The sequence below is a fragment of the Pongo abelii genome, chromosome X (genome assembly GCF_028885655.2).
Source record: "Pongo abelii isolate AG06213 chromosome X, NHGRI_mPonAbe1-v2.0_pri, whole genome shotgun sequence".
Taxonomy (NCBI): domain Eukaryota; kingdom Metazoa; phylum Chordata; class Mammalia; order Primates; family Hominidae; genus Pongo; species Pongo abelii.
The window spans coordinates 78,310,811-78,322,027 of NC_072008.2; the positions used below are offsets into that span (position 1 = coordinate 78,310,811).

At 40.5% G+C, this 11,217-nt stretch overlaps 1 protein-coding gene across 1 annotated transcript; it reads left to right on the forward strand.

Moving 5' to 3' along the window:
* Positions 1-2,210: 2,210 nt before the first annotated feature.
* Positions 2,211-10,337, forward strand: CDX4 (caudal type homeobox 4). Its single transcript, XM_002831809.3, has 3 exons — positions 2,211-2,913; positions 8,683-8,828; positions 9,545-10,337. Exons 1-3 carry the CDS (start codon positions 2,412-2,414, stop codon positions 9,749-9,751), a joined length of 855 nt encoding a protein of 284 aa, XP_002831855.2. The 5' UTR covers positions 2,211-2,411; the 3' UTR covers positions 9,752-10,337.
* The last annotated feature ends 880 nt before the right edge of the window (positions 10,338-11,217 follow it).

Sequence of the window (11,217 nt, forward strand, 5' to 3'; positions counted from 1 at the left end):
TAAATGCTGATGTTGTGTATTTGGCCTGGTACCAATTGAAGAACACATGCTTTGCAGTCAGGGTGACCCAGAATTTGAACCTAGCTTTACCACACACCAGCCATGTGCATTGAAATAGTCATGCCATGTCTCTGAGCCTCAGTTTCTACATCTCTAAAATGGGAATGACAATAACTCATGGGGCTGTTGTGAAGATAAAAAAATGTGCAAAAAGTGTAAAAAGTGCCAATAGGTATGCTACTTTCCTGCCTCTTAGTCCCTTCTCCCCAGCACCAGACTTTAATTGGTCTTTTCTGATCAATTACTCATTTTCCTTCTTCTCTGAAACAAGTTTCAAAATATATACCGAATCCAACCACTTATCTCCACCCACACTGCCATTCACCTGTATTATTGCAATAGTCTTTTTTTTTTAATCTGCCTGATTCTGTCTACTTACAGTCTATTTTTGATCCAATGGCCAGTGAGAGCCATTCAAAATTTAACTCAAATCATGTCACTCCTCTGCTCTAAACCCTACAATGTCTCCCTATCTCAAAGCAAAAACTAGAATTTTTGCAATGGCCTATTTCCCTTCAGCTTTTAGACCTCATCTAGTCTTTAGCTACACTGTCTTCCTTGCACTTTCTCCAACAGAAGATGAACATTCTCTTTTCACTTGTTTCTTTCTTCTGAATTCTCTGTCCTCTTACCTCACTCCATTAACTCTTTCATATTTTGCTTAAATGTCAATTCTCTGTGAAGTCATCCTAGACTATCACATTTAAAATTGCGACATCCACCTCCCAGCATTCCATATATTCTTTCCCTGCTTTTTTTTCTCCATAGAGTAGATTACTGTCTGATATACCATAATATTTAATTACTTATCAGTGTTTCTCCCCACTATGATATATGCTTAATAAAGCCGGAGGCTTTATCTGCTCACCACTGATGTCTCCATACATAGAACAGCACTAAGTACTCAATAAATATTTGTTGAGTGAATACAGTGGTCCCATACTGTGTGCCAAGCACTAAGTTAAGCAGTTTGCTTGCATTATCTGAGGAAATCCTGCTTGTAAGGTGGATACCATTAGGTTCTCTATTTTTAAAAGGGAAAACCCGTGAAACTCAGAGAGGTTAAGTGACTTTCCCAAAGCCATAGAGGGATTAGCTAAATGGGGGTGGGGTTGCCAGGTTATGTTGGATTTTGTGTAGGAGCACATTTCCTGAGTAGGAAGCAGCCTGGAGTAAAGGCTGTGGTAGGTCTTGGGGGCGCTGGGTGGAGAGGAGGAACACAAGAGGTGACCTGGTTTCTTGAGGCAAGATACTGATTTCATTGGCATCTACTAGCAAGTCTATGTCTTTTTCAACAATTGGAGTTTTACAAAGAAAATTTTTAGTTTGCTGCAGCTGCCATGGATTTGAGACTGCAAGAGTTCTGGCCCCTTGAGGCACTGGATTTCGGACGGAAGCCATACCTGGCAGGAGACACCTGAGAGTAGTGGATTGACAGGAAAATAGGAAAGTTTATTATCTACATGGTTCTCTCTCTCTCTCTCCTACCATTTTTCATAACCTACGTTAGTCATCTTTCTTTAATTTGTTTGTATTTGTAGAATAGTCTATTAATTCAGCCTGCCATCCACTACAGTTTAATCTTAGGAAGGCAGAGCAAGAATTTTTGTCTTTTATTCACTGCTGTATCCCCATGCCTACACAGTACCTGGCACACAGTAGACGCTCAACAGAGAGTTGTGAAATGAATCTTTGCCCTTGGAAACAAAGGCGTCCTCTTGATGGAGCGAGTAAGGAGAGTAAGGGAAAGCTCTTTTCGTTGGCACCCTGGGCCAGTGCCATGCAGTAAACCCCTGCGAGGGAATTTGGGCAGAAGGAGACTGCAGATGCAGGTTGGACACGGGAAGATTGGTGAAAGGGAGGAGGCCGCGGTGTAAGGACTGAATCCTAGAGAGCGGAACTTTGCCCGGTTTCTGCAGGTCTCTATCTGACTTTGAGGGGAGCTGGTCAGAAACCCCTGGAGGAGTTCCTGTCCCCAAAAGCACAATACTGACGCTATGGGGACCAGATGGACAGAATCAAGAAAGATGAGACAGAAAGGCCTGGGAGCTTGGGGAGTGGGTGAACAAGTTCCTGTGAAAGTGAAATGGCCCTTCATTTGAATGCAAATGCTATGTAAAAGCCTGAAGCCCCTTGACGTCAGCCCAGCCATTGGTGGCCTATCTATACAGGGCTGCCAGTCACCTGGATACCCTCGTAGGAAACGTGGGATGGAGTAGTCTGAAGGGTGCAAAAGAGCTTGCGGCACAACTACGTACTGATAAGTTTATTCTCTGCTGCTTCTCAAAGTCGAGTTGCGGCCTTACAGGGACCTCAAGATGGCTTAGGGAGCGCCTTCTACCCAAGACACGATGTACGGAAGCTGCCTTTTGGAGAAAGAAGCAGGCATGTACCCGGGCACTCTCAGGAGCCCTGGGGGCGACGGCACAACTGGAACAGGCGGCACAGGGGGCGGTGGAAGTCCGATGCCAGCCTCCAATTTCGCTGCGGCACCGGCTTTCTCGCACTATGTGGGGTATCCTCATATGCCCAGCATGGATCCTCACTGGCCGTCTCTGGGAGTCTGGGGCTCACCCTACAGTCCCCCGCGAGAAGACTGGAGCGTGTATCCTGGGCCGTCTAGTACAATGGGCACAGTGCCGGTGAACGACATGACCTCTAGCCCCGCCGCTTTCTGCTCGATCGACTACAGCAACTTGGGCCCTGCGGGCGGTGGAACTAGCAGCAGCAGCCTACCAGGCCCGGCTGGCGGGTCGCTTGTCCCGACGGACGCAGGCGCCGCCAACGCCAGTTCCCCCAGCAGGAGCCGCCACAGCCCCTATGCATGGATGCGCAAGACCGTGCAGGTGACGGGTGAGTAATCAATTCCAATGCCCACACACTTTTCCTTCCTTCGCTTCTCCGCTACTTCTCTTGGTCGGCCTGCCCTCGTACTTCTCAGGCCTCTCCCAAGAGGGCTTAGCTGAGGAGACCCCTGTATGGCTGGCTGGCCTATTAGGCATCTCCCTCGCGTTCGCCTGGGCTCAAAACTCACTCACTGAGTGCAGCGATTGGGACTAAACCTACCCTAGAGGTGATTTTCGCCTTTCGCTGCTCCATGAAGAAAGCGAGTGAGTGGACAATGGGTATGTTGAGCCGCAAGGATCAGGATGCAACCCTGTAGTTGCCCACATGGGAAAAGAGATGCATGAGAAAGCTCAACGGGTGAATGAAGCCAGAGGGCAGCTGTGGTGTCCCGTTGTTCAGGCACTGCTGCTTGACTGTTCCATTTCCAAACCCTTACCCATCTGAGCGGGCTGTCTCCCCCCTCCCCGCCCCCAAAGCTGGTGATGCTCAATTTAGGTTCACAGTGCTTGGCTGGCAACGGACCCTCCAGTTTAGCCACGAAGTCCCCGACGGCAAAGCAATCTCTTCACCCTGGCCTCTCAGAGAAGCTCCAGCTTCCTTCCTACAAGTTGGCAGAGGCAAATTGGCCTAAAATCCATTGCCGTCTTACAACGTCCTTTCTTCTAACCGAAGTGTTGAGGCAGGCGAGAAGGCTACAGCACTGACCTGGCACATAATACGGTACCTAACCCTCACACACGCCTGGCACGCAAACGAAATCAGCTCCAGCACTAATAAATGGCTAAAGCCCTCGTAACTGTCAACGCAGGCGTCTCTCAGGAGTAGGGGCTGAATGAATGTAGGTCTGCGGCAGCGCGAGAGAAGTCAAAGCGATCCCGATCACAGCCTAACCAGCAAGTCAGTGGTCGACTGCTGGGAGCCAGGGCGAGGGAAGTGGCCGTTCCACTTTAATTTTAGACCGGGGCGGGGGGAGGAATGTTTGTTTTCAACTGTTGTTCTTTTATTACATTCTTATTATTCCAACCCTCGCTCGCTGTCATTAGAGAAAATTAGTAAAAATCGACACTGAGTATTTTCATCCCTCTGGGGAGGAAATGGCATTTCAATAGCATTTGTCCGCAATGATTATGCTGCTGTTCTCAGTTCCGCACTTTGTCTTTCCTCCCAAAAGCAAAGACAGGAGGGTGGGAAGTGACCCATTTTTACCATTAGGAGAACTTTTAGCCAGGAAAAGGAAGTTCTGTGTATTAGAACCTCACTAGAGTAGCGATCCCAAGGTAAAAGTAGAGTTGAAATACTTGGCTTTAAAGCGTTTGCAAGTAAATCTGCATTTTAAAAAAATATGAGTGAGTCTGTCGACTAAGTAGAATAGAAAAAGAGGTTAGGGTGAGGCACTCCCAGAGTTTTTATTACATCTAATCTCGGGATTGTAATTAACATCCACTCACTAAACCCTAACAATCGGCAAAAGACACAAAAGCTAGAAAAGTAGTTGCTCGCAGTCTAGGATTATGTTTTGAAACACATTAAGAGGAAAGTCACTGGGGTGCTGTTTGCAATAGAGAACAAGAGAGGAAATGGATGAGATAAAAGAAATTATCTCCAGCCTTGAATTTTCTATTTATGAGGAAAAATATGACAGTTTTATCTGCTTAAAGGTCTTCCATTTACATTTGCTTTTATTAGCCTGAGTCTCTCTCTTGGGCAATTCTAATGCCAGGAAAGGTTTCGAAACGGGCTCTTTAGTCTCTTGCATCTTCATTATTAGCTAAACCCTCAAACCTGACTTTACAATGGCACCTTCACAAGATTTTCTATCCAATTTCTATGAGAAGTTTAAAATTGAACGATATTGGAACCATTTCGATTATTGGCAGCCTATTCTATAGATGAGGCTTCATTAAATTAAAACTTTGTTTCATTTTAATGTCTTATAAATGAAAATAACCCCTTTGGTGTATTCTTATAGTCTAAGGTGCATATTTAGCAGCAATTTGATGAATAGCAGCAATATGATGAAAAACTTTGGTTATCTCCCTAGAAAAATGCACAAAGGCACAGCAGCACACACACAAACACAAGTAATTTGTTACATAATTTTAGGAGATATATGGATCCACTGAAACCCTTTCAAGGGACATCAGATTATAAACCCCATGGAAAAAATTAAGCTGATCACCTCACTAGGCCACCCACTCAGGACCAAAATGCACCCATTTATATGCTTAGTGCATAGTGGGTCTTAAATATTTGTTTAATGAATGAATGAGTCAGATCCTCCTAAATTTTCCACTTCACTCTGTAGTACTGTGGGACAACGTATGGTTTATGACTGAGAGGAAAAGATGAACTTCAATATGGAAGTAACCCTTGATTAAGGTAGTCAAATGAAAGTTCTTTCCGTTACTGAAAAATGTCTTAAATAAATGTAAAAAAAGAAAAAACGCATGTATTAGTGGACAATCAGAAAACATTTCATAGCGACCATTATAGCATGTTATTTTCTAATGAGAGCAAGGAGACTGACGCATAGAGTAAATGACTGTTCCCTAAGTGATCTGATTTAAAAAGAAGACATGTTTATTTCTACTTAGTTCTCTAAGTGGTCTATTTCTATACATATCTAACCTTAAATATTATGCAAAAGGGAATATGACAGAAAAGTTTCTACGGAAAGTTTAATATTTTCATGCACTTTCACATTTTAAACATTGGCAAGGTGATAACCTAAGCAGGCTGGAGAGAGGCTTTTCTGTTAGAAGTGGAAAAGAGGGGGAGAGAAGGAAGTAATTGTGATTGATTCTGATTCTGATTGATTGTTTTAAGCCACTGGACAACATGAAGGAATTTATGCTTAAAAGGCATTATTCAATAAGGACACTTCATAAAATTAGTTGCTTAATAATTCTTGAGAGTTATCATTGTCTTCCTTGCTTTTGCTCATTTCATGGGACAACTTTTTAAAAATGAATTTGGAAGCAATTTTTAGCTAAAAACAGTGAAATATTACCATAAGATGAAAAGTCCTCACAGTGGAGTCCATTAGACAGTACTCCCTACAGAAAAATATTCATTTTCATAATCTTTACATTCACTCCCATCATCATCACCTCTATGTTTGGAGAGGGACTTTCTGCCTAGCAGCACTTTTGCAGCCAGTCTTTCAAATGAACACCATTTTAATTTTATTTAGGCTGATAAGTTATTATATATTGTGACATTTGCTTGTGAATTCTGAGGAGATAATGTGGTTAGGAGGATGGGAAGGACTCCATCCATCTTTAACTACAGAATTTTTTCTGACTCTTTGAGGAGAAGGCAAATACATCTTAGATAGTATTAATTTCCTAAATAAACTCAATAACGGCTGAAAATGGAGCCCATCACCCTCAGAAATGTCATAGTCTCTGGAAGAAGAGAACAGCTTGAACAATAAAAGTTAGTTCTGTTAGTGCTATTTTTTTGGTGCTTGGGTATGGGAATATGGACATATGCTTTACCAGAAAATGTCCAAATCCCCTTCATCATCTATTCTGGTTTCATCATTTTATCTGGTTTCATCATTTAAGAAGAAGAGGCAATGGGATTGGGAGAGACAATTTGAGGAGCGGGACACAAAAGGAGCACCAGGAAATTCAAATTTATTTCTGTTTGTAAACTGTGCAGTCAGTTTTTTCCCCTGAGCTACATCTTCTTGGAGTTTTAGGTCTTATCTGTCAGATTTTGGCAACAGACTCCTTTTAACACTTCACATGGCTTTGATATGCAGCCAGGCTCTTCCTTATCCCTCCTTTCTTCAGGGGTTATATTGCCGGAAAGGGTAGGATTTTTATGGCAAATAAAGGGGCCTGGTCTTGACTTTATTGTCCTCAGAAGAAACTGCAAGAGGAGAATTTATGACCAATGGGGGTGGGGAAGGACTACAACCTTTCCAGAGTTATTGATGTCTGGCTATGTTTATTGATTATCAAAGAGCATAAAACAGGGATAAAGACAAGTCAAATTTTTAACCAGTCTGCCTCAAGTTATAATTTAAACACTCAGCAACTGTAAGATTAAGAAGGGTTTTAGAAAACATGATTTCAAAGATACATTTCGATCTCAAGATTCAATGTTCTAGAAATAAATTAAATCTCCAAGTTTTCATTTTTTTCTCTAAATATGCATTCTGTCTTTGCAACATGCCAAAAGGCAGACTTACGGTTTCCAGGTTTTTGCTTAGATTCAGAAAACCAGCTCAAAATTTAGGAGTTTAAGGTAGGTTAACCAACTGGACCACATAGTTTTCCTTTTCTAAGAGTGGGGAAAGGAGATTTTGTTCAGTTAATTTTTTAGCCATTTAGGTTAATCTTAAAATATATAACTTATCTATAATTTATTTCTTCACTGGTGTCCTTTTTTTTTTTCTTTTTCTGGAGATGAAAGGGTGTCTGACGTTTGTTTAGGGCTTGTAAATTCTGAACCAATTGGCTGGTGTTCCTGAATGTAAAGAGGGTTCAGAATGGGATCTGATGCTATGTAACTCTTTTGTTAGGCCTGTGCTGTATCTTAACACCTCAGTGGAGTTTAGGGAACCACTTTAAAGGCATCTTTGTCCTACAGATCGCCCCCAAAAAATCACATAAAAAACAACCAGGGAAGATCAGAAGGAGTATTTAAAAGCCGTAGAGAAAAGGAGGAAGATCCTGGAGGAGGGTAGAGAAATTAAAAAGAAAAGGGAACTTCCTAACTATCTTTGGAAAATTTGAAAGGAGGAATAAAGCTCTATTCGAAGGAGGGCATGGGGAATTAGTTAAATGTTGTAACACAAAGCAAATGTTTGTATATCCTTTCAAAGGGCATGGAATACTCACTTTATTCTGCTTAAGTCAACACCTCCTCCTTCCCCCATTCACTATCCACTTGGTAATAAAAATTAAGACTCCCACATAAAAACTTTTTTTTTCTAATAGATAATGGGGTTTTCTGAAACATAATCTGCTAAATGGCAATTAATGTTTTCTTTTTAAATTACTATTCAAACCAAACTCTAGGAAGTTATGTAACTATAGTGTCAGGATCCCACAAGTGTTTTCCACTCTTGGGCCATTATTATGCGTCCCAGCATATTTGAACTTGGAATAACATTTAGTTAGCATACTTAAATAAGAGTCAAAGATACGTGTTTGGGTCCCCGCTCCTCAATTCTCTAACACAAAGTCATTTACCTTAACTGAGCTTCATGTTTCTTATCTGTAAAATGGAGATAAGACATGTTCTGCATAATTCAAGAAGGTAGGTAAGAGGTTTAATAGGAACAGTATGAAAAGACTGCATAAAATGTAATGGGAAGTGCCTGTATAGTGGACAGTTGCTATTACTGCCAATGCTAATCACATATGTAAGTGGGAAGGTAATAAACACCATGGGTTAAAGTGTTTAAGCATTTTCAACGCTCTGCTATAAAAATAGGTCAAGATGGGATGATTGTGATTTGACCAATCATTTTAGGAGAAACATGAATTAAAGAGATGTTGGTTTATATATAAAGAGAGATATAGATATATAGATATATGTCTATGTCTATAGATGGTAGACAGAGATATTGCTATCATAGCCACAGATGAGAATGTATTTAATGGAGAAATTGACTTTTATGAATATGTGATTCAAAAATATACTTATTTTATATTTTAAAGCAAAGATGAGGGTGGGAAGAGTGTCTATGATTTCTTTAACTAAAACAATCTCCAAGAAGCAGAAAAAGATTAAATGCAATGCTTTCTCTCCTAACAGGGAAAACCAGGACAAAAGAAAAGTATCGTGTAGTTTACACTGATCATCAAAGATTGGAGCTGGAAAAGGAATTCCATTGCAATCGATATATCACCATCCAGAGAAAATCAGAGCTGGCAGTTAACCTGGGCCTTTCTGAGAGACAGGTACACCAGAAGTATATCCAACATGTCCCATATAGTCCATTTCAATAGAATCAGAATTCTAGAATTGTAAAGTCCCTTAATGCACTGCCTTATCCCAAGTAGCTTGCATTTCAACCACCTGTGAAGGCACATTGATATCGCTCTCTTCTATCTCCAGCAAGAGATATAAAATATTTCATCACCCTTGTTCTCTCATTTATGTTTCATTAATATTTTACTAATAGGAAGACAAACTTCCTATTAGTAATAGTATACTTTACTAATAGGAAGATAAATTTTCTATTTTATTTTATTAATATTATACTAATAGGACATTTATCTTTAGTGAAATATTAATAAAACATAGAAATGGTTGATTATAATTACCTTTGCTATTTAAATCTTTCTCTCTTAGCACACCTCACCTTCTGTCATTCCAGCATTATTTATTTCTACCTGTGCAATAGAGGAGGTGGGTAAGGTATAATATTAAGATTATTGCATTCAGAGTTAGTAGCCCTTGACTTGGATCTCAGTTTCGTTTCATGCAAGGTACTTGCCCTCTCTAAGTCTCAAGATTTTTTTCTAACCTGTTAAGTGGGCATACTTCACAAGGTCATTGTGAGGCTCAAATGAAGTGACGCATATGAAAGGGCATTGTAAATGCTAAAGTCTCTGTACAATATCAGAAATCACTAAGTTAACTGCATTCAGTATGTTGCCCCATTGTGTTTCAGGTGAAAATCTGGTTTCAGAATCGCAGAGCCAAGGAGAGAAAGATGATCAAAAAGAAAATCTCCCAGTTTGAGAATAGTGGAGGCTCGGTGCAAAGTGACTCTGGCTCCATCAGCCCTGGGGAACTACCTAACACTTTTTTCACCACACCATCTGCTGTTCGTGGATTTCAACCTATTGAGATACAGCAGGTTATAGTCTCCGAATGAAAGAAAGCAAAGAGAAATTTAAAGTGCCCTTTTTTTAGTGGTGCCTTTTGGGTCTCTAAGCTATCTGCAGGGTAGTTGGAGCAGTGTGTAATTCCCTGTAAGGCAGCATTTGGAACAGATGGATGCACAATGGGTTGAAGATAATTTAGGGGACTCTTACTTTTAGAAACTATCCCCAGAAAACTCCTGTCATGGGCTGTGCTATATGTCAGTCACTCAGGAAGCTTAGTGGTAAGGTATATAATTAAAAGCTAGAATCACAGGCCCTTCCAACTCTGTTCACAATTTCAGAAATTTGCTTATGAATAGACTGTAAAATACAATTTTGCCAGAAAGCACATTTGTGTATGTGTACTCCTGTTTGTTATTTGATGCTAGGTGTTTTCTTTTATGCTATCTTTAAGGAGTGAGAAGAAGATAAACCGAGGTTTATCCATCTTTAGCTACCTTTCCAAGTGTTTAATTCAAAAGCTATCAGAATTTTTATAACAAGATAAATGTTTTAAAAATCATCAGAAGGTGATTCTGATTCCATTGTCACTGCTTAATAAGAATAACCAATAAAAAAGACAATTTTGGCCCTCAATCATACTTGTCTGGCATCAATTATCTCAGAACTTTCAACCTGCAGTGTCATTTTAAAATCTTGTCAAAACAATGAAATCAGACTAAAACAAAATAGGCCAGCTTGGTTGAGTAAGGCACATCTCCAACTCATAGAGTAAACTCCATCCCCTCTTCTGTCTCTCCATTCCCATTCCAGTCAGACTTGCGTAAGCACAAGACAGTGAACTGGTATGTAACCCGTACCTGCCATCACCTTTCAACCTGTTCAATTTTACCCACATTATGTCATGTCAATGCAGTTTATTGGTTTATAATCAAAGGAGCTGCAGTTTACAGGTTAAAAACACACAGCTTGACTAAGAAAAGGGGTTGCAGTGATCCAGGTTGCCTAGAGCTTTTAGTGTGAGTCCAGCATACTGTTTGCCTATTGTAGTGGCCAAAGACTAGGCTGTGAGTTCTTTTGAATTGAGATGGTTTAAAGGAAAGCTTGATTAAAGCATAAAAGCCATCAGGGTTCAACTTTTCTTTTCAAGATGTACTTTCATTGTTCTAAAGAAAATTAGAATTTTGAGCACAACTATCTGTCTTTGAGTTGGGAGTAAGAAATGTATCCTCCCTTTCCTTATGAAAATCTCAGAAAGAGGTTTTACTTCCCCTGGCTGCTCCTGAAGTCACGTCATTTAGTTCTGAAAAGATTTAAGGGAAAAAAAACCTTTCCATTTTTGATCCAACCTCTTGGAATTATATTCTTCACAACACATTTATAAGGAGGGTATCAATTGCCCTATTTTACTGATAGGGAAACTGAAATGTGAGCAATCAAGTCACTTTCCAAAGATACATAGCAAGGATATTGTGGATGCTGATGTGAACCCCTAGCTATTTAGGATGATATTCCT

Excerpts from the sequence above, each read along its gene's own strand:
- CDX4 (XM_002831809.3), top strand. The coding sequence starts at position 2,412 with ATGTACGGAAGCTGCCTTTTGGAGAAAGAAGCAGGCATGTACCCGGGC. Across the intron at positions 2,914-8,682 it reads CAAGACCGTGCAGGTGACGG|GGAAAACCAGGACAAAAGAA; the intron begins GTGAGTAATCAA and ends CTCTCCTAACAG. Across the intron at positions 8,829-9,544 it reads TGGGCCTTTCTGAGAGACAG|GTGAAAATCTGGTTTCAGAA; the intron begins GTACACCAGAAG and ends ATTGTGTTTCAG.